The sequence below is a fragment of the Monodon monoceros genome, unplaced genomic scaffold (assembly GCF_005190385.1).
Source record: "Monodon monoceros isolate NGI ecotype Baffin Bay Population unplaced genomic scaffold, NGI_Narwhal_1 Super_Scaffold_12, whole genome shotgun sequence".
Taxonomy (NCBI): Eukaryota; Metazoa; Chordata; class Mammalia; order Artiodactyla; family Monodontidae; genus Monodon; species Monodon monoceros.
In genome coordinates this window covers 98,494,555-98,516,659 of record NW_021703768.1, presented here as the reverse complement: position 1 = coordinate 98,516,659, position 22,105 = coordinate 98,494,555, and the positions used below count along the sequence as shown (strand labels likewise).

The 22,105-nt window shown below is 44.2% G+C and overlaps 1 protein-coding gene across 3 annotated transcripts in view; it reads right to left on the bottom strand.

Moving 5' to 3' along the window:
* Positions 1–22,105, bottom strand: part of TNFAIP8 (TNF alpha induced protein 8) — a 122,527-nt gene that overhangs the window by 57,832 nt on the left and 42,590 nt on the right. Inside the window, exon 1 of one of the 3 annotated variants that reach the window (XM_029216764.1) lies at positions 6,555–9,690. The exons of 1 other annotated variant lie outside the window; for it this stretch is intronic. In XM_029216764.1, coding sequence (XP_029072597.1) covers positions 6,555–6,648 — 94 coding nt within the window. In that variant the 5' untranslated portion in view covers positions 6,649–9,690. Of the gene's footprint in view, positions 1–3,636; positions 4,414–6,554; positions 9,691–22,105 lie in introns of those variants that run through there. One more of the 3 variants, XM_029216766.1, reaches the window with a different exon arrangement.

Genomic DNA, 22,105 nt, shown 5'->3' with positions numbered 1-22,105 from the left:
TTCTCTCCACAAGATGGGACAACCTTACGCAAAGACCTCATGTTGCTTTGTGCACAAGACACAGGCCACCGTGAGGTGATTAAAGGACATGAGGTGATGCGGACCCCACAGCACAAAGCCATTCTCCTCTAGACTTAGCACTAGTCTGACCTTCATCAGAAAGTGAGATTAGAGGGTTTGGCCTGTGTCCAGAGGACATCTGTCATGAGATCTAAAGGAGATAGACAGAAAAAAAAAAAAAAGCTTGAATTGGCTCACAGTAAAGCAAGAATGTTGGGCAAAATTTGTCCAAGTCAAACTGTATTTTATGGTAACCATTTGCTCTCTCCTCAGCTGGTAATTCTGTTTCAAGTTCATTTTAAGTAACATGTAATAAGCCATCTTATTAAATTTTATGGAGATGTGTGATACTGAAAACTGTGATCAAACATTTGGGACTATAGGAATTGGATGTTAACTATACCCAATTAACTTAGAAATGAACGTAGGGAGGCTTTACAAGATTGTAGATTCTTGCGTGTAACCGCTGGGAAAATCCAAGGATTTATCTCTATACTCAAACAAAGGAAGGCATTTTGGGCAGAGGACTCCTCTGAGTTCAGAGGTCTGATCCTTTCTTGTGTTTGCTGTGGGGCCTCTATAGGTAGGTAGTTCACGCTGGGGGAACAACCAAACAGCTGCTGGAGGAGCCCCCAGCACTTGGCTTCCTCTTAAACCACTGCACGTGGAAGTCTGGGCCTGTGTGTGGTTGTGCACCCCACCTGGGCAGACAGTGGGCCGTTAGGAGGCAGGTTCCCATCCCGGCTCTGGCACTATCATGCTGAATAACCATGGACGCCTGATTTGATTTCTCTGTCCTAAATTTCATCTGTAAAATGAGAATATTAGACTAAATCAAACAGCTTCTCATCTCATGCCTAGTGAAAGTTAAATTCATCATAATTGTCCACAACGTGCCACCTTATCTGGCCCCTCACCACCTCTCTGGTTCATTCCCTGTCCTCTTTCTTATCAGTACTAGGGCTGTTTCTGGAATACCATGTCCACTCCCACCTCAGGACCTTTGCATCTGCTTTCCTTCTGCCTGTAATGTTCTTCCCCAGGCTATTCACAGGTGTGGCTTCCTCACATATTTCAGGTGAGTCTAATGTCACATTCTCTGTGATGACACACAATTACAAATCCCCCACACACACACACCCATCTTTATCCTCCTATTCAGCTTAGAAAAATTTTTTTTCCTCCTTAGCACTTAATAGTATCCCACCTACTATACATTTTACTTATTTATTTTATTGTCTATATCCCCTAGTAGAATGGCTACTCTCTAAGGGCAGGGATTTCTCTCTGTTTTGTTCACTGGTGTATCCCTGGTACCTGGAAGAGTCCCTGATACAGAAAAGGAACTCATTAAGTTTTGCTGAATGGATGCATGCACGGGTGGGTGGAAGGGAGGGCAGGAAGAGTACAGCTCTCTACCATGACTTCCAGCTCTGAGGTCTGTGGGCTGCGGTGTCCATGGCCGAAGGAAGGGCTGTCCTCTGCCACCACTGTACAGGTTGGTCTCCATAACCACATGAAAAAACAAGCCAACCCAGAGACGTACGCGGTGGGCTTTCACTCTGCTGCAGACCCTCTCAAGTGCTGCTTCCGGCACGTTCCATGCTCTGAGCTGCTGAAGGGCCACATACACCCTACAGTCTCAGCAAGACCACGGCTTCCAAACGTTGTCTACAGGAGATTCTTTATATTGGTGCTCAGCTCCATTTTCTAGAGTCAAAATTAATACTTTTGGGGGGAGCACAGTTACATCCAACTCCTTTCTCAAACTCTGCATCTAAAATCCCCAGGGGAAAGAGAAGTAAGCTTCTCTATTGCCAAGATGACCACGCTATTAATTTAACCTGCAATGAGAAGAGGTGGTGATGCTCCCCGTGCAGTTCAGCCAGTTCCACTAGATGGCAACATGGTCTGGGTGTGCTGGTATCCACCGCTGACATTTACCAGCCACACAGAAGAGAGAAGCTCCCACACACCCCTCCTGTTCTCTGATACACTTATCTCCTTGCCTTCTCTTCACTTTTAGCCTGGCTATTTTCAACCAATAATTTACGTTTGCTCCTAAATGGTTCGTGCTTACTCATGAATGCATTTAATATAATCGCTCCAGCCTTGGGAGTTTTATGTCCGCTTCTTTCTGCCAAAGTACATTACTTACCCTAACACCCGCTGTAGAACTCTACCCAAAATTCACTTCTCCCACAAAACCTGCCCAAGCAAACCTGGCTCTGATTCCAACTGTATATACGCCATGATATACAGTCACAGACACATAACCAGTTTTATATATTGGATAGAATGTGCCTATATACATATATAAAGAAAGCTGACAGACAATCACACACACAGCTCTGGGCATCTGGTAAGCAAATGTACATTTCATATAAATAATGTGCAGGTGACCACATTCCACATAACAGAAGTAGTCCCGGCTCTACGAAATAGCATTGGCCGCGAGAGGTTCAATTGGCATGGACATATATATACTACCAAAAGGAAAATCGATAGCTAGTGGGAAGCAGCCACATGGCACGGGGAGATCAGCTCGGTGCTTTGTGACCGCCTAGAGGGGTGGGATAGGGAGGGTGGGAGGGAGGCAGACGCAAGAGGGAAGAGATATGGGAACATATGTGTATGTATGACTGATTCTCTTTGTTGTAAAGCAGAAACTAACACACCATTGTAAAGCAATTATACTCCAATAAAGATGTAAAAAAAAAAAATTCATGGGCCAAGAAACTAGATATATTAACACTCATCTATGTCTTCCAATTTCTAGTTCCTTCCTAGTATTCAATTTAAGGTCCAGAAAGTCTTTTGAGCAGAAAAATTTTAGATAAACCTCAACAAATATTATGTATAGACTTGAACAAGAGTGTGTAAATACCAATATAACTTAAGGGCTATTTTAAAAGGCTCTCTTTATTTCAATCCTTGAAAACGTTTCCAATTTATCTTAAAATTAAGTTTACTTACAGAAGCATTAAGTAAGGCTGAAAACAAGCCTAAGGTCTATTTTTAAAGTACAAAAGGCCTCATGTGTGGGGTTAAATCCCTTATTGGCTGTTAGAGGAAATGGTAGCAGCGATATTCTGACAAACTCCTACATAATGCGAGAACAGAAATAAACACCCTTGTGTTTGCAGTTCTCCTCAAGGTGTTACCGCCACTACCGGACCACTGGGATCCAGAGATGTCTGCGAGTTAGTAAACACATATAAATTGTCAAAAGGAGAAACTTTATGTGAAAAAGTTCTCGATGGGTTCAGAGCCCCATTTCTGAAACATTTCAATCCTTCATTTGTGTACAAATGAAACTGTCTACATGCAAACTTCAGATGCCATTTTTTCCACCCACAGTACTCAAACGTCCCTCAGCTTAATACCGGTTCTCCACACCCAGAGTCATAGCAAAAAAAAAACAAAACAAAACAGTGAACACAACCACTTTAAAGCCGTGACCAAAGATTATTTCCCTGTAGACAGCAACACCACGGTATTTAGTCATCTGAATATTCTGCCAGATTCTGACAAAGATGTTACATCGAAGTTAGTCTGAGGGTACGGTTAACTTACGTAGTTTCAGCATATTCCCCCGTATCAATCAGAAGGAGAGCTTCACAGAGTCTTGGTAGAGTCACACAGACCAGAGGAACATACACAGCCACACTGTTGATGTGTATTCTCTGGCATCCGTTTCGCCTTCAGGGAAAGTCAGTCCTCCCCGAGAATAATTCAACAGAATTTATACCGTCCTTTTGAAAAATCAACCGTAAGTTTATCAAACCAATGCACAGAAGACAGTGGTCAACAACAGTCACTTTAAAAGTTGTTTTGCTTGTTATTCTGGGACCTGGGTTTCGTCACCTGTAGTGGAATACATTATGCAGCCTTTAGTTGTGACTCCAGAGAGGTCTCCGCATCCACAGTGGGACGGACTGGTTGCTGCCTGCACTTGCTACCCGTAAACTACGACTACACAGAGACACAGGGATTACCTGTGATAGGTGAACGGGGGATAGTTTCAAAATCAAGCAGAAACAGGAAGTCTAACGTTTCAACATGTTAGGAAAGAGGAGCAGATACTTTAAAAAAAAAAAAAAAAGGGAGTAGCCCTAGTCATAGACGCCTAGAAAAAAGAAAATTAAAAAAAACCCTCATTCCTACCTGGCCAGTATAAACATGAATGTCTATTAATAGTAAGTATTGCTTAAAGGTGTTCTGGTTCTCAGGAAAACTAGAGAATAGAGTTTGGACGACATTGCTACGGGCTCTAGAGCGCGGGCTCAGTAGTTGTGGCTCACGGGCTCTAGAGCGCGGGCTCAGTAGTTGTGGCTCACGGGCTCTAGAGCGCGGGCTCAGTAGTTGTGGCACACGGGCTTAGTTTCTCCGCGACATGTGAGATCTTCCCAGACCAGGGCTTGAACCTGTGTCCCCTGCATTGGCAGGCGGATTCTTAACCACTGTGCCACCAGGGAAGCCCAAGTGTGTTGATTTTACTTTTATCTTCTGCAGCAGTAACACTCTGCCTTGAGTCTGCTAGGTACTCAGCAAAAAAGATCCCAAGTGGAATGCAATGGACAAATGCTCTGGAGTCTGCTAGGTCAGGTTCAAATACCTGCCGCGCCACTTCCTGGTTTTGTAGACTTGCAAGTTACTTCACTTCTCTGAACAATTTTGTTCTCTGTCAAATGAGAATAACATCATCTACCTCGTAGAACTGCTATCAAGATGTGAAGAGAACCATGTGAAGCAAATAACATATTGCCCGATTCACAGCAAATGTTCAAATAGCAATAAGCATTATTGTTGACCTGAAATAAAATGAAATGCCTATAGGGAATTCCCTGGCGGTCTAGTGGTTAGGACTGAGCACTTTCACTGTCATGGCCCCTGGTCAGGGAACTAAGATCCCGCAAACTGCCCAGCAAAAAAATAAACAAATAAATAAAAATCAAATGCCTACCACTAAATCAGGGAGGAGGCTGAAAGAAAGACCAAATCAACACCAACTGACAAACATATTACGCTTTTCTCATTTCCTTCAGCCAGCTTTATCATGTGACTAACTCACAGAGGTTTGAAGTTTATACCTTAGAAACCTCCCTTTTGTGTTCCTTTGTGTTACCTCCCCAAATTCTGACTGGCCCCTTGATGCTATGACAACTTCATCAGGGACTAAGGGTCAAAGAAGATTCCAAGAGAAAACTCCACCTGGAAGCGAAGGACTCCAAATCAGAAAGACCTCTCAAACCCCGGTACACTGGCAATTCCAAGGGTACGTTACAAAATGTAAAGAGCAGAAATGCTTTCTCTAAACAGAGGAAGCAGGGTCTCACATTTCCTTAAAATGTGGTCTCGGGGGTAGCTGCATGGCTAGGTGGCTACCAGGAGCCACTCCGTCCACTGCTGTGAATAGAGCAGCACAGTGAAGCTGCAGGAAGGGAAGGCAGGAGGGAGAGGTGCACAGCATCACAGAAAACAACTGCCAACATGGCAGCACAGCCCTCACACATGCTCCAGACACAGTCATGGAAGTCCTGCCTGGGAGAGACAAGGGCAGAGAAGGCTGCAAGCATTAGAGTCTCATGTATCAGTTGGGCACCTCCGTACCCAGGAGAACCAATTCTTGATTTTGGAGAGAGCACTCCAACAACGGGAGAATAAAAAGCAACAAATCTAGGGAATCCCCTGGCAGTTCAGTGGTTAGGACTTGGCACTTTCACTGCTGGGGCCCGGGTTCGATCCCTGGCCGGGGAACTAAGATTCTGCAAGCCACGCGGTGCGGCCAAAGAAAAGCAACACATCTGGTTGGGCTACAGATCAGGCAGGAGGTCATGTCCTTAAGACATCCCTCCTTCCTCTCTTACTTGAGATCAGAATGCCGAGGTCTTACGTATTCAGAGCTATTCAAAGCTTGCCGTTTAAAGCGGTCCCAGCAGTTGTAATTTTAAATTCTGCTCATCCTCCATTTGGAAAGAAAGAAGAATCATAGACAGAGGCTAAAGATCAGGGAGATTGTGGAGCACCCAAAACTCACAGAATAGCCTTATCTAACAAGGTATCTAACTCGCTTCAGTTGCCTTTGGAGATACAAACACAGCTCTCCTATGCTTCCCTAGGACTTGCAATTAGGACGTTCCTGACAGATCTAAGGATCAACAGTTGTGACAGTTGCCCAGTGCAGAAGCATCATCCGTGCCCTGAGACAGGGAGACGGGAGGCAACTGGAACTTCCATCCCTAGAAACCCTGCGTGATGGCCTAGTGGCCGAGGTCTCTGTCCGGATCCAGCCTTACAAAGGTGATTGGTGCTCAGGAGAACGCATGGCTCTCTCTCTTTCCGGTGAGCTCAGCTCTGCAGCTGAAGCAAGGTACCGCTCAGCACCCCAACACCCCCGGGAGTGCAACTGGCATTGCTGGTGATAGAGGCACTCCAGAGCTTGGCAGCGACACTAAATAAGCCATCGTTAGGGAAGTCTGAGTGCGTCTTACGTGGTATTTCTTCTCCAGCTATCTGCAGGCAAGCACGTTGACGGTGGCTTTTAGAAAACCAGATTCTGCTTCTGAGTGTGCGTGCCCTCCACATTATCTAGGCATCTCAGAGCAAGGCACTATCACTTCAATCCACTGTCTCCACACACCGGTGGCAAGCGCAATTTCAAAGAGGTGAAGCAGCATATTCAACAGGGCCCTGCAAGTTGGGGCAGGGCTGAGAAGAGAAGCCATGAGATCTAAGCCATGAGACCCAGGGTGACCTCCAGAACACATGCGCTCTCTCTGGCTTATTTTCTCTGACTGCTTATTACACACCCCAGGAAAAACATTTCCTCTATGGCCACCCACATCCTCATGGCTGCATGAACATTTGCATTTCACTTATTTCAACAGATTCTATAGTCTCTGGGTCAGAACTGGAAATGTCTGCAAAACACCTTGATCTTTATGCTTTGGCATTCCCATGTGCTCTCCAGCCCCTAGTGCATGATCTAGTGACTGCCAAGAGCAGTGCTGTTTTCTTTCCTTTCGACCCTACCCTTTCCCCATCAGTCCTATCTGGACCCTCCTTTCTGGCCTTCTCCCAGCCACTTCAACCCTCTCAATGGCCCCCCTAAAACCAGAGAACTGAGCAGGGTCTCCTCCTTGATTCAACTTGCTTCCTTTGCCCATCTGCTCTTCTTCAAGGAGGAAGGAGTCATTGGCAAGGGAGGAAGGCACTCTAAAGGGGAATTACTCCAGGGGACTCAGTGCCTGAGACTGGTAAGGTGCTCCAGAAGCGTTTTCTGGATGTTATCACAGAGGCAGCGGATGGTCAGACTCACCCTCTCTCATCCAAAAGGGCTTGTGCCAGCATAGAAGCACACAGTTCCTGCCTGGACCAGGGTCGGGAAATCCCACTAGATGCCAAGCAGCGTGCATGATTTCCCTACATTCGCTCAGCCCTCACCGAAACCCTGGGAGGTGGGCACCATTATCCCCGGGTTACAGGCGAGGAAACTAAGCTCCATAAATTTAACATACCCGCTCAGTGCAATGCCAAGATAGGGACATAAGGATCTCATTCCAAATCTGTTGGCTTTTTTCTCTTCATATCATATCACGAAATTGTCCTTGGTTCACCAGACAGAAAACACAAATAGGGGACTGTCTGGAAAATAAAGAGAACAGCTGGCCACCCACCTTTCAAGGTTGGGCAGAGCAGTGAGTTCAACAGTGGGAACGGGAGCTGCTGGGGGCCAGCCCTGGCTTCAGAGACAGGGCGGGGGTGGAGATTTCTCAAGTCCATCCTCACATTGACTGCATTTTGCAGCCTCCTCCTAGATGGGCTGCATAAAATGTAAGTGTGGGATGGCAGGCTTTTCTATCACGTGTTTGTAGGTTTTAAGGATAAATTTTATAAAATGTTACTTAGAAGCAAGCAAACAGACAAATGAGTAAATAAATAAATAAATAAATAACCGCTTGGCTGGTTAGCAGTGCAGTGGTGGCCAGAGCCAGATCTTAGGACTCTAGAAGGAGCATTTATGTCTGTCTTCCTATGATGCAGGCTCCAATCTCTCTTCATGCTCGCACCACCAATGAAAACACTAAATCAGCCTTTACAGAGCACAGAAACACCGAGCACCTGTTGCACTTGAATGTGGTTTATCTTCTGCTGAGCTGAATATAAACAGAGTCCTGACATTTTATAGCATTCTTCCATTGCAAACCTTCATGTGAAACTGAACACGATCCCTTGTAATAAAATACTAAGCTAATTAAACTCTAAATTTACCAAGAAAAACTCTCCAATGGTAGAGTTAATTTCTCTATAAATTTCTAGAATTTCTAGTTAATACACAGCGTATACTTCCCAAGCTGAACTCCTCATCCTCCTTCCATGGCCAAACCTGATCATTTCCCTCCCTCTTTTAACCTCTGTGGATCCCATCATCACCCTGTCAGCCAGTCATCACTGATTCCTCTCTTGGTTTGGATGGTCTCTCATTCACCAAGTTCTGCTGCCTTTCCATCTGTGCTTCCACCGTTCTCATTTGCATTCTGTTAAACCCTTTGCTTTCAAGGTGGCAGAAGGTTACTTTCTTGAAAAGACAACTTTCCAGAGAAGGCCATCAAAGCAGTTCTACTCTCCATGCTCCTTTAGAGGACAGAGAGCTTTTTCATGTTGTAGTTTTACCCATGTGGCTATATGGAAAGCTAAATTTAAAACAACAACAACAACTTTGAGAAATGTTTCAATTTAGAGAGCCATTAGAAATTACAGCATGTCTTGAGTAAAGTTTCTCCGTGATTTTTGCCCCAGGAAACACACACACCAGATTTGTTTGTTTGTTTGTTTTGCGGTACGAGGGCCTCTCACTGCTGTGGCCTCTCCCGTCGCGGAGCACAGGCTCCGGACGCGCAGGCTCAGCGGCCATGGCTCACGGGCACGGCTGCTCCGCGGCACGTGGGATCCTCCCGGACCGGGGCACGAACCCGTGTCCCCTGCATCGGCAGGTGGATTCTCAACCACCGCGCCACCAGGGAAGCCCACACACACCGGTTTTGACCATTTGCAGGGGAAGGGTGATTGTGTCACCCAGTTCTGGGCCTCATCCCATTTGTACTCAGAGCCGCCCTGCTCAGGCACCCACCATCAGCACTTGTCTTCCACCCCATCCTCCTCCATTTACAACTGAACAAATTTACCCAACGACTAGCTGACATCAAACAAGCTTCTTCCATGTGGTGACTGAGGAGCAGACACTGCCAGCAAACCCCTCTCACCTCCTGGAGAGATGTCGGAGCCCCATTTTCCCTTCCCACTAAGCAGTCCTCTCTTACAGATGAGGGGGGGCCCCTGGAGCCCAGAGTTTCCTATCCTGTCATACATTTCTGTCTCCCCTCCTCTATCCTCTCGTCACCCAAAGCCCTTCAGGACAATGGAGAGCACATGGGCTAGTTTAATCTGGAAAATGCTCACTAATACAGCAAAGGGAGGGTTTCCCTGATGGCGCAGGGGTTAAGAATCCGCCTGCCAATGCAGGGGACACGGGTTCGAGCCCTGGTCTGGGGAGATCCCACATGCCGTGGAGCAACTAAGCCCGTGCGCCACAACTGCTGAGCCTGAGCTCTAGAGCTCGCGAGCCACAACTACTGAGCCCGCATGCCCCAACTACTGAAGCCCGCGCACCTAGAGCCTGTGTTCCACAACAAGAGAAGCCACCACAACGAGAAGCCCGTGTACCACAACCAAGAGTAGCCCCCGCTCACCGCAACTAGAGAAAGCCCGCACGCATCAACAAAGACCCAACGCAGCCAATAAATAAATAAATAAATTTATATGTAAGAAAAAATACAGCAAAAGGATGGGCTGAAACTCAATTCGTATGCCTCCTTACCCCAAAAGAGCTTCTCTTCTGGGCTCCGTATCCCATCTTCCCATCAGCCGCTCAGACCTGAAACCTCAGTGTCATCGTGGACCTCACTCTCCCCCTGCCAGCCACCAAGTTCTCACATTTCCCCACCCTTGCAGTGCCCCTCTGCCTCCCCCTTGCTCCAGCCCCAGTGCCCTATCCTACCTCAGGCCTCATCCGTTGGCCTCAACTTCCTGCTTCCTTTCACTCACTTGCCCTCATGGCACATCTTCTCAAAGCACAGCTCTAGCACCAAGACGTCACTATCTATGCCTAGAACTGAGTTGAAAATGGGCTTCCCCATCCTCACTTTATGACATCACTCTCCGATGAGGAATGTGCAGCTTCCCAGCTGCTCATGGACCAGAGTCCACTCTGGCAGTACAGGATTTAAGGCGGTCCCCAGTCCTGCCCCCATCAGGCTCAGCACTGTTCTACTTCCGGGCCCCTGCTCACCCACTTTCCTTGGCCTCTGGGGTCCTTCCCACCATCATGAGCTACAAAACACTGCCAGCCTCCCAAGGTTCCGCTCACAGCAGGCCTGTCATGATGCCTTCAGCTACCTCCTACTCCTCTGTCTCCTAGGCAACTTCAAAGCTCCTTTACCACATTTAGCCCATTTGGCCCCAAGGGAGAGCCATTGCTATATACATCTCATCATCCCATTACACTGTACTTCCCTAGGCAACAGGGAGATTTCTTCATTCATTCAACAAAATTAACCTGCATTTACCTGGTACTTCCTGCATGCCAGGCACTGACTTAGGCGCTGGGCACATGGTGGGAAATAAAACACATGAACTGACATTCAATGGGAGCGAGATCTGGCAGCCAAGTAAACACATAAATAACTAAAGGACAGATTTCAAGAAGGGCGAGGATGGACATGAACAGGGGGTTCCGATGGAGACCACTCTGGCAGAGGTGGCACCGGAGGTATATGTCAAGAGCTAGAAGAAGAGCAGGAAAAGCAGCAAGAGGAACAGGTGCTCCAGCCTGAGACAAGACAAGCTTGGCCCACTCCAGGGAGAGGAGTGGAAAGGGGGCCAGTGTGGCTGTAGTGTTGGAAAAGCACAGGGAAGAAGCAGCTGGGAGTCGGGCAAAGGCCAGAATAGGTAGGGCCACACAGGGCATGGTAAGAAGTTTATATTATATGGTGGGAATGTAAAACAGGACAAATGTCTGGAAGGCAAAGTGGCAATAAAGATCAAAACCTTCAAACTCCACGTGTCCTTTGAGCTACTTCCAAGAACACATCCAATGAAACAGAGACAGGTATGGACAGCCGCTAGGAGCAAGGGTGTTGTGTGGTGTTATGACAATGGTGAAGGTTAAAAACAGCTCACCTGTCCAAATAGGGGACTGGTTAAGTGAATTATGGCATATCTATACAATGGCATGTAATAGAGCGTTGAAAAATGATTTTGTAGAGTAATTAATAACATGAGAACTCTACACAAAGGCTACAAAGCAATATATAAAAGAAATCATATTAAGTACTATACAATTTTTGTAGAGAAAAACTACAGGCATACACAAAACAGCCTGGAGTAATATTCACGAAATGTTTGTTTCCCAGTGCTGAATTAAGGAGTAACCTTTTTTTTTCATTTTTCACTTTTTTGTCAAATTATAGTAGATAAAATACACTACACTACCATGTGATGCTTTTGCAACAAGGGAAAAAGGTTTTCAAAAACCTGTTAGTAACAAGAAGGTATAGCAGGGTAGATTTCCTCCAAATAATAAAGGCTGCTGATCAAGAGATGGCCAGGGCAATCTTCTGTCTTTTTAGGGAATCTTCAGAGCAAAACAGAAAAACAAACAAAAAAAAACCTCCCTAGAACTTGAGGCAGGAAGTGTGTCATTCCTTTCTTGCTGCTCGCTGATCCCTCTGACTCAGCACTGACTGTTAGGCCCCTCGGATCCTCGTTTTAAAGAAGTTAGAAGATAGAAGAGGATGAAGACTTGGAAACCTCACCCAGGAGCTCCCAGCCCTGGGGCTGAAGTCTGAAATGCCAAACTGGATCTTCTAAGGAAAAAGCCTTTTACCGTTCTTCTTTAGATTCATTACAACTGAGATCAACAGTCTCACTTATATTATTACAGGTTAAACATGATTACATTTTTGTCTATTTCTTTTAAATAAGATTTACTCTGCAAGCCCCAAACAATCTGTTGTGCGTAAGCCTTCTTCCCAAACAGGTTTGAAAATGTAATAAACTATTCAGACAAGTCACAACAAGTCTCAGGTATTCTGATGCCGGCTTATGCAGGCCCAAGTTGAAAACGTTCACCGCAGAGGCCCATTCAGCCAGTGTGCCTCCCTGCTGGCCACTGGCTCACAAATGCGGTTTGGTTCCCATGTCCTGTTTGGCAGCCTCCTAAGCTCAGCACTTAACGGCCACTCAAAGAGCACAGATTGGAAATGATTTGCCAGCAGAATCCCACATACTGCTTTTAGTTCTGTTTTTAACAACCCTGGAAGCCACGGAGCTGAGGGAAACGTATACAGGGGACTGTACACAAAAACCGATTTTTTTTTATTCTGGAAACCTTAGAAATTTTAAGACAAATTAAATCAGAATTTGAGGACACTCACAATTACAGTCCAGGGCCTCTGCCTTCCCACATTCATTCAACACTATTTATTGAGGCCTTACTCAATGGTAGCCCCTGGGGAGGTAGGATGGGGTATGAAGGGGGAAGGGAAGGAACCAGATACTTCCAAGATACTCTAACAGCTACAGTCAGTTTGAGAACAGGTTATTAAGGATCTTATAAGCCCTATTTAAAATTTTAGACTTTATCAAAACTCTAATAAGGTATCTTAAGCGGGGGATGACACAATCAGATGGATATTTTATAAAGACCAAGAGCAGCACAGGGAGCCAGGCTGGTATGGAGGTGGGAGTAGGGGGGCATGTGGCATGTCAACTGTCCTTAAGGGAATCTAGGTAAGAGATGATGGTGGTGATCTGGTCTTAGTTAGTGGCAGTAGGCTGTGACACGAAGTGTACAGATTCTACAGCTATTTAATGGGAGAACTTATAATATTGGCAATTGATTGATACACAGGAAGATGCCTTCCAGGCTTCTGGATAGTCAATTGGATCATCTACTGAGGGGAAAACTCAAAGAGAAAGTAAGTTCAGCTTACTTCCCATCAAATTTGAGTTGCCTATGAGATAGCCAAGTATTGATAAACACTTTACAACTGGACAGACAAGGCTAGCTTAGGCTTGAAATATAACTTTGGAAGTCATTACCATATAGAGACTCTGAAGACCTAGGAATGGAAGGGATCATGAAGGGACAGAGTGGAATAAGAAGGGCAGAGAACCCAGACAAAGCCCTAAGAAATACTGACATTTAAGGGATGGACAAAGAAGAGGAAGGAGCCTGCAGAGGAGACTGAGAAGGGACAGAGAGAGAAAAGAAAGAAATCAGGAGGGTGGATTGTCAAGGAAAAGACTGCATATAGAAACCAGGAGCAGTAAGATTTGTGCTGAGCCATCAAGAAGGAACTGAACGGTGGCCATGCACCCACCATTTAAATGCCAGATGCTGCTTGACTTCTTCCCCACCCCTTGATATTTCTGGAGTCGTCTGTGAGCAGGCAAGGCCCAAATGGGAGGCAGCAGAAGAGAGAAGGTTCTGAGATAAACCTGGCAGGAGATCCTGGCCATAAGCCAGCGTGGTCTGCTCAGAGGCTGGAAGAGGGGCCAAGGGCCACAGAAGTGACAAAACACAAGGTTACACAAGTGGCATTCTGTTGTTCAGTCAAAAGTATTTCCTGGTCATCTACTGTGTATGGGCACTGCTTACAGTGCTGGGGACAGAGCAGTGACAAAAGTTCTAGTGAAACAGCCAGAAAAACAGGATGTCAAGCAGAGATAAATGCTGTGGAAGGAAAAAATAAACTAGAAGAAAGGGAGAGGGTGATGGGGAGAGAGGAGCATTTTGGATGGCGTGGTATCTGAAGAGTGAGGGAAAGAGCCAAGGAACGAGCTAAGAGGAAGGGCCTTCCAGGCAGAGGGAAGGGTAGGTGCAAAGGCTCTGAGGTAGGAACAAGCTTGGAAGAGCTTGAGGAGCCAGCAAGGCAATGTGGTCCAAGAGGAGTGAAGGAAGCAGGGGTGGTAAGAGATGAGGTTGGAGAGTTAGGCCAAGGCCAGTTCAAGGGAGCCCTCTAGCTCAGGGTAAGGAGGGTGGACTTTATTGATTGTGATGGGAAGGCACGCGGGGGTTAGAGCAAAGGAGTGACACGGTCTGATGGCTAAGAGCACTCTGACTACATGAAAAGTGGCTGAAGGGGGAGGCAAGAGCACAGGGGGCGTTAGGAGGCTACTGAGGCCATTGAGATGAGAAACGGTGGTAGCAGGAGAAGTGGTGAGATGTGGGATATTCTTTGGAAGAGAAACGAACAGGACTGGCTGTTGGACTAGCTGTGAAATGATGAGGGATCAAGATGCCGCCAAAGGTTTTCGCCTGAGAGCTCTGTATACAAATGTGTTGACAGAGAAGGACAAACCCAGGAGAGGAGCAGGTTTGGGTGAGGGGAGAAGGGTGGCGGTGGAATCAAGAAGTCTATTCCTAGAGGAAATTTAAAAGAGACAGCAGAATCACCACGTCTGGAGTTCGGAGAAGATGTGTGACATACGTTAACTAGGGAGTCATTAGCTAGAATTTGGTATTTATTCCGTGGGACTAGATGAAATCACCTGGATTCTCAATCCTGGCTGCACGTTAGTATAGCCAGGTAACAGAAACCAAAACAAACAAGCACAACAAAATGTGGAGAAAAAGGAACCCTCCTACACTGTTGGTGGGAATGTAAATTGGTACAGCCACTATGGAGAACAGTATGGAGTTTTCTTAAAAAACTAAAAAGAGAGCTACCATATGATCCAGCAATCCCACTCCTGAGCATATATCTGGAGAAAATTGTAATTCGAAAAGATGCATGCACCCCAATGTTCACAGCAGCTCTATTTACAACAGCCAAGGCATGGAAGCAACTTAAGGGTCCATCGACAGATGAATGGATAAAGAAAATATGGTACAGATACACAATAGAATATTACTCGGCCATAAAAAATAATGAAAGAATGAAATAATTCCATTTGTAGCAACATGGATGGACCTAGAGATTATCATACTAAGTGAAGTCAGTCAAAGACAGATATCATATGATATTGCTTATGTGTGGAATCTAAAAAAAAAGATGTAAAGAACTTATTTACAAAGCAGAAATAGACACACAGATATAGAAAATAAATGCATGGTTACCAAAGGGGAAAGGGGAGAGGGATAAATTAGGAGTTTTGGATTAAAATATACATACTACTATCATCTATAAAATAGATAACCAACAAGGGCCTATTGTATAGCACAGGGAGCTATATTCAATATATTGTAATAACCTATAATCACTTTGCTGTACACCAGAAACCAACACAGCACTGTAAATCAACTACATTTCAATAAAAAAAAAATTTAAAAATTTAAAAACTGATGCCCACGAGTCTTCCCCAGAGATTCTGAATTAATTAGACTTGAGTGAGACCTGGCCTCTCTCTCAATTTTTTACCCAAGTCAGGTAAAGAAACACTGTCCAGAGTGTATGGAGATGGCAGAGGCCCTCGGAAAGAGGAATTAAGGAGATAGAAGAAAAGGTGGGTGTGACGCCCTGGAAGCCAAGTCAAGAAAGTGTTTCAAGAGGAGGGAGGGATGAACGATGCTGAATCTTGCTGAGGCTCAGGGCAATGAGGATGGAGAAGTGGCCACGGGGTTCATTAAAATAGAGGTCTCTGGTGACCTTGGCAGGAATGGCTTTGGAGGAGGGGAGGGGTGAGGAGGGCAGTGAGAAGGGGAGATCACATGCAGAGATATGTCCTTGGGAAAGTTCCACCGGCCCTAAGAGCAGAGAAGCAAGGTGAGAGCTGGAAGGCTACTTTGGATTTAGGAAGTTTCTTTTTCATTTGTTTTTGTTTTATTTTTTCTCTCTGAGTCTCAATGTGCTGACATTTTTTGCACAAGTGCATTCTTCTCTGCATCATTTGCTTTTTAAGATGAGTGACAAAAAGACATATTCTGATGTTGATGAGGATGTTCCCACATGGAGAAAGAAAAGGATGTTATAGAAGAGGGGGTATAGTTGCAGGAGGACTTGCAGAAGTTGGAGAGGAAAAGCCATTAAGGACCCTAAACTAATGAAACTGTAATTCTCTTTCAAATGCCAGGTGTCTTCATTTTTCATTGCTCAGGGGAGGTAATATGCCCTAAAAATCACAGAATGGCTAGACAGGAATGGAACATAAAGATCATCTTGTCCAGTGTCCACTATTAGTCCACTGCCAAATCCCCTGCGTCCTTTCCCATTCATGGTCTTCCTGACAACCTCCACTGAAAGGTAATTTCTACACCTCTTCACTCCATCCACCCTACTCCTCACAACTCCTCACAACTCTACGGTTTATGATCTCTTTGGATACTCCTTGAGCTGAGACAGAATCTATTTTCCTGTATTTCAATCCACTGGCTCTGGTTCCATACCTTCCGGATACAAAGAACATGTCTAATCCCTCTTCTATGTCTTTCAAACATTGGGAAACAATTAACTCTTTCTCCACTCTTAGTAATCCCATATGCCCCAAACCAAATCTGTTCTTTTTACATGTGCTGAAAAATAGGTCCCCATTCTAGAAACTATCTAGACAGGGGCTACCAATCAACCCAGCTGTTCTTTAATATGATGAAGGTATAGACAAGCATACTGCAGTAAAAGTTACACCCATAGATATACAGATTACCCACAATAACCCTAATTTCCAAGAAACCAGAATGTCTCTGGGTGATTTCTACTTCTAGGTTTGGGCTTGATCCATTTAATTCTTAAGCATTAATTTAATTCTTCTCCTCTCCATCCTGCCCCCCAATCCCAGTAGAGAAGAGCTCCCACCCTCCCCCAACACACATACACACACCCTACATATGCACACTGAGAGTCTCAGCAGAATACTGACCATTTACTATTAAGCACACCTGTTATTAAGCACACCTTGTGATGGTTCTCATGGCAGTCAGGTTTTCAGTAAGTTCTACATCATAAATTTGGATTAATTTTCTGCAAACTTCATTCAACAAAACTCCAAAGTCAAAAGAGAAAACCAAATGTTTATATACCCAAAGAGAAATTTTTAAAATGCAATTATAAATTAATTTAAAAGCACAGCTACAAAACAACAGGCTTAGATTAAAATTAAAGTAACCCTTGGATTATGGAGTCATTGCTAGAACTCAGTGAAAACTGGGATACGTTATCCCAACAGAGAAGTTTGGAGTATTCAGGACAAATATTACATGAGCTGTTATTCTTCTAGTCTTAATTTAAAACATTCCAACCCCTAGGTGTAAAAGGGACCCAGCACAAAAGAGTATTGGCAAAGTGCCTCAAATCACACTAAACTAGAGTAAAACAATTTTAAAGCCATTATTTTAATTAATGCAAAATGCTCATAGTAGGCCCTGAAATATTTACTGAATGAATAAACTGCATTACATTGGAGTCAAAGGGTACACCCCACCCAAAAAGGAAAAAACAGAAAAACTATTATAGATATAACCCCAGATTCATATACATGAATTTAATTCTAGTACAAAAGGTTGATGTAGAGGATTAAAAGTACTGCTTAAAATCTCTTTAAAGGAAAAATTTTTTTTGAAAAATTGGTAATCAACCACTTGCATAACGATCAATGAATTCAGAGCAACTTCAAGAGCTTTAGCTATCTACTTTCATAGGTTTTTGGAAACACAAACAGTTTTGAGTATATTCAATAGGTTATGTTTATATCTAACATTAAATTTCACCACATCAATGAAATTTGACAAGTGTACCCAGGAAAAGACAACTTGTTTATGGCAAATATCTTTTATGTGTGTTACACTCTGGAAAACTGGGGTGTGTGCAGAGGGAGATAAAGTTCATTAAATTAATTACACAATATAATAAATGTAGGTTAAAGAACCTGCTATAAAAGTACTCCTGAATGTCTCAAAATTAAAGAAAACTATACTGCAGTTAAATTAAAAATGGCTTTCCTAGCCTCCTCTTGCCCAATCAAAAGAAGAGAAAGAACGCTCTACAGCACATAAAATCATATTTCTTATAGCCCATATATAATCACTTTCAAATGGTTCACTCCTTAATTTTAGAAAACTTTGTTTAAAAAAACAAGCAACTCAAAAGCTTATTTAGGGATTCCCCTGGTGACACAGTGGTTAAGAATCCACCTGCCAATGCAGGGGACACGGGTTTGAGCCCTGGTCCAAGAAGATCCCACATGCTGCGGAGCAACTAAGCCCGTGTGCCACAGCTACAGAACCTGCTCTGTAGAGTCCGCGAGCCACAACCACTGAGCCCAAATGCCACAACTACTGAAGCCCGCGTGCCTAGAGCCTGTGCTCCACAACAAGAGAAGCCACCGCAGTGAGAAGCCCACGCACCGCAACGAAGAGTAGCCCCTACTCATCGCAACTAGAGAAAGCCCGCGCTCATCAACGAAGACCCAAAGCAGCCAAAAATAAATAAATAAATTTATTTTTTTAAAAAAAAGCTTATTTAAAAATTATTTATTTTGGGTAATTTACATAGGTTAAATTCCAGGTCATTCCAGCGCGATAAACTTATGGAACCACAGGAAGACAGTCTGTCTAAAAAATCAGAACCAGGAGATGCACCAGCTACAAGGACAGGCCAGGACCACATTATCAGACCCCTGTGATGGCAGACACAGAAGACTGAAGAGGTAGAGGCATTTACTAAGGCACTTCCCTCCCCTCATCTTGCTGGGAGGCCAAAAATGTAAATTTCTATGTGCTATGCTTTCCTCACAATGGGTATATACATTGCTCTGGCACATCTCATTTCTTAGGCCTGTTTATTCTAGAGCACTGTCTCCCAACCTCGGTACTATTGACATTTAGAGCCCAGGGATTATTTGTTATGGTGGAGCTGTCCTGTGAATTGCTCCACCACAGGTTGTTTAGCTGCATCTCCGATTTCTACCCAGTAGATGCCAGTAGGACACCCCTCCCCTAGTTGTGACAACCAAAAGAGTCTCCAGACATTGCTAAATGTCCCCTGGAGGTTGAGGGCAAAATTGCTCCTGGTTGAGAACCACTGTTCTAAAGCACTGGTTCTTGGCTACACACTGGAAGGACTTGAGGACTTTTGAAAAATACTGATTCCAAGTCTCACCCTATCCTACCCTCCCCTACCTCCCAAGATTTTGATTTAATTCATTTGGGCTAGGTGCTGGGTATCTGAATTTTTGAAAGCCAGGAGATTCTAAAATATGCAGCCTAGTGTGAGAATCTCTGCCCTAGAGTGTATCAATGATATCAAGGAAGTCCCTGAATCAATTTAAGGCAACACAAAAATGCATTATGTTCCTCCAAATTAGAGTATTCTTATCTTGGTATTAGAATCTACATAATTACAGTAAACCAAAAAAAGGTAGAGGAAATGGAAAAAGGTTAACTGTAACTCTGATCTGCCAACTTCTTTTTCCTTTTGATTGGACAGGAACTAGAGCATAAACATTTACTTGAATCTTAACACTGTATCTGCCAATACTCCGCAGTTGGGGTGATTTAGAAACAAAGCTTCACAGATAGGAAAAACAGGACTATGTCCTCACAGGATAACAACGCCAGCTGTACAATGAAGAAACTTAGCTGCCATCTCTTTAATGAGCACCAGTAAACCAGCTTTGGAGAAATGCTGAGTTCATTAAAAATAATAAACAAGCAAACAAACCATCTGTGGGCTGGAAAGACACTCAGAGAACCCACAGGGGAACTGAAATCAAGCCCTTCCTCGGGGGGGCTCATCTTTGCAGTAGATGACATTACCAGGGACCTACCTGGAGCTGACAGCAAAGTTTGAGTCCTGTGCAAAAACTCCAAGGCCATGAACAGCCCAAATTCTTCCCTCCTCCCCTTATACCTCTGTGTCCTCTGCCAGCCTCAGTATGTTCCACAACACTGGGCTTAGTTCCAATTTTTGCAGAGAATGGCATGGCACTGCCCCGGAGGGCACTATTCCCCTAACTGCCTGGTCTCTGGCTGTGGCTTTCCCATCAACCATGTGCCAACCTACTGGCTGTGCTAACAGATTGACTGCTGTTCTTTAATTTGGAAAAACGCAAGTAGACATATGCATACAAACATTATAGTGATTCTTCTCCCAGTTCAGGAAGGACACTAACCAGCAATTTGTATACTGAGTGTTAACAATGTGTACAGTTGTAAAGGAGATGTCAGTACTATCCCCATTTGGTACATAAGGTTATTGAGGCTTATGCACTTTAAGAAACTTATCCAAGGTAAAGCCAGGACTTGGACCCATTTCTCTATGGCACCAAAGCCCATGGTCTTAACCACCACAAAATGCTGCCTCCCCTGGTTCTCCAAAAAGAACCAAAATCAATGACTTGAACACCACCCATTAAAAGTGTTTGAAGTTCTCAATGATTTGGGTTGGAAATGCTAGGTTAGGAGAAAGTTTCCCAGATATAGAGAGGATGTGTGATATCTAGTTTCATCCCAGACTCCATCAACAGGACCACAGGACACTGTGTATGTCTTTGAACTTGCCCAAAATCAATCCTGGAGTTCAGCTTTGACTCCTCACAATCACCATGCTTTACTGATTCTTCTTTGAAGTCTCTCCCTAATGCTCTATTGTCCTTGCTCAGATTCTCTCATTTCTCGCTCTTGGATTTGCAAGTGCCTCTGGCTCAAAACAGCTCACATAACTGCAACCCATCTTGCACACAGATGTCAAATCTTCTTTCAGTTCTGCTTTCAAGTTGTCCCTCTTCTGCTAAAAAATCTGCAAGAGTTCCCTCTTTGTGACGCTCCCAACTCTTCTGCACACCTCTGAAGGCTCCTGCCATCCAGAATTCTCCTCACTATTTCCCACTACACAACCTCAAAACTCTAGTCAGACCAACTTCCACTACCTCCCCCAAACACTCTCTGCTCACACTAACCTCTGTGACCTGGATCTGAGAGTCCCATTCTCCATGTCTGAATCAAGACCCATGTCGCTCACTTTGAGTCCTTTATTGCATTTATTTATTCATAGATAGTTAGATAGATAGATAGATAGATAGATAGATGTTAAAAATTGTCTAAGGCAAAACTACCCTACTGAGACCTCTCATCTTTGAATCTGGGGTGCTCCCCTTCCTCCCCCCAAATTTATTAAGCAGTGCCAAGCATTGTTTTTGGCGCTAGAGATAGATCAGTGAGTCTAAGAGATAAAGTTCCCTGTGCTCCTGGCATGTTCCTTCTCCAGATTTCCTGGGACTTTTATGGCCAAATCCACCTCTCCCAAAGATGCCAGGACCATACACATTAATGTTCAAATGAGTTTAGTAAATGCTATGTGCTATATCTAGCACCCCTCTTGAGGAATGAAAATGAGAAGTCCCACATAATAGAGCACCACTTATTTGTCAAAGAAACCTGTTTGTGTTCATGAGAGAGAAAAAGGAAAAAAAAATTGTAGAGGACATATCTCCTGAGAAAAACTGCTTTACCACTAGTTTGTAAGTTCCCAAAGGGCATGGACTATTGCTATGAGTATTAATTCAGTCCACAGCTGTTACTAAATGGTTACTATGAGACAGATCCTGTCCCACTTGCTGGAGATCCATGGGTGAACAAAACAAACACAGGCCATTCATAACCACTATGCTACAATTGCCACTACTGTATTGTAAGCTAATTGCATTTGAACAAATTATTCAACAGTGTGGAGTAATTATTATTCTACAGTGTAGAAAATTTAACTTGATTTTGCCCTTAACTCCAACCTAATACACAAATACCTGGCACATAGTAAGCACTCAAGTATTTGTTGAATAAATGAATCAGCCAAGCTAGCTGCATGAAAATGTTTCATGTGCTTTAGCTTTGTCTCCCCAGAGTATGAACTTCTTAAGCACAAGGATCACGTTCTGTTTATTTGTACCAACTAAAACCACCCCATCGTAGGGCTGCTTCGTAATATACAATCTCAGAATTTAAAAGAAGCATACATGTCTCTGTAGATGACATGATCTTATATACAGAAGA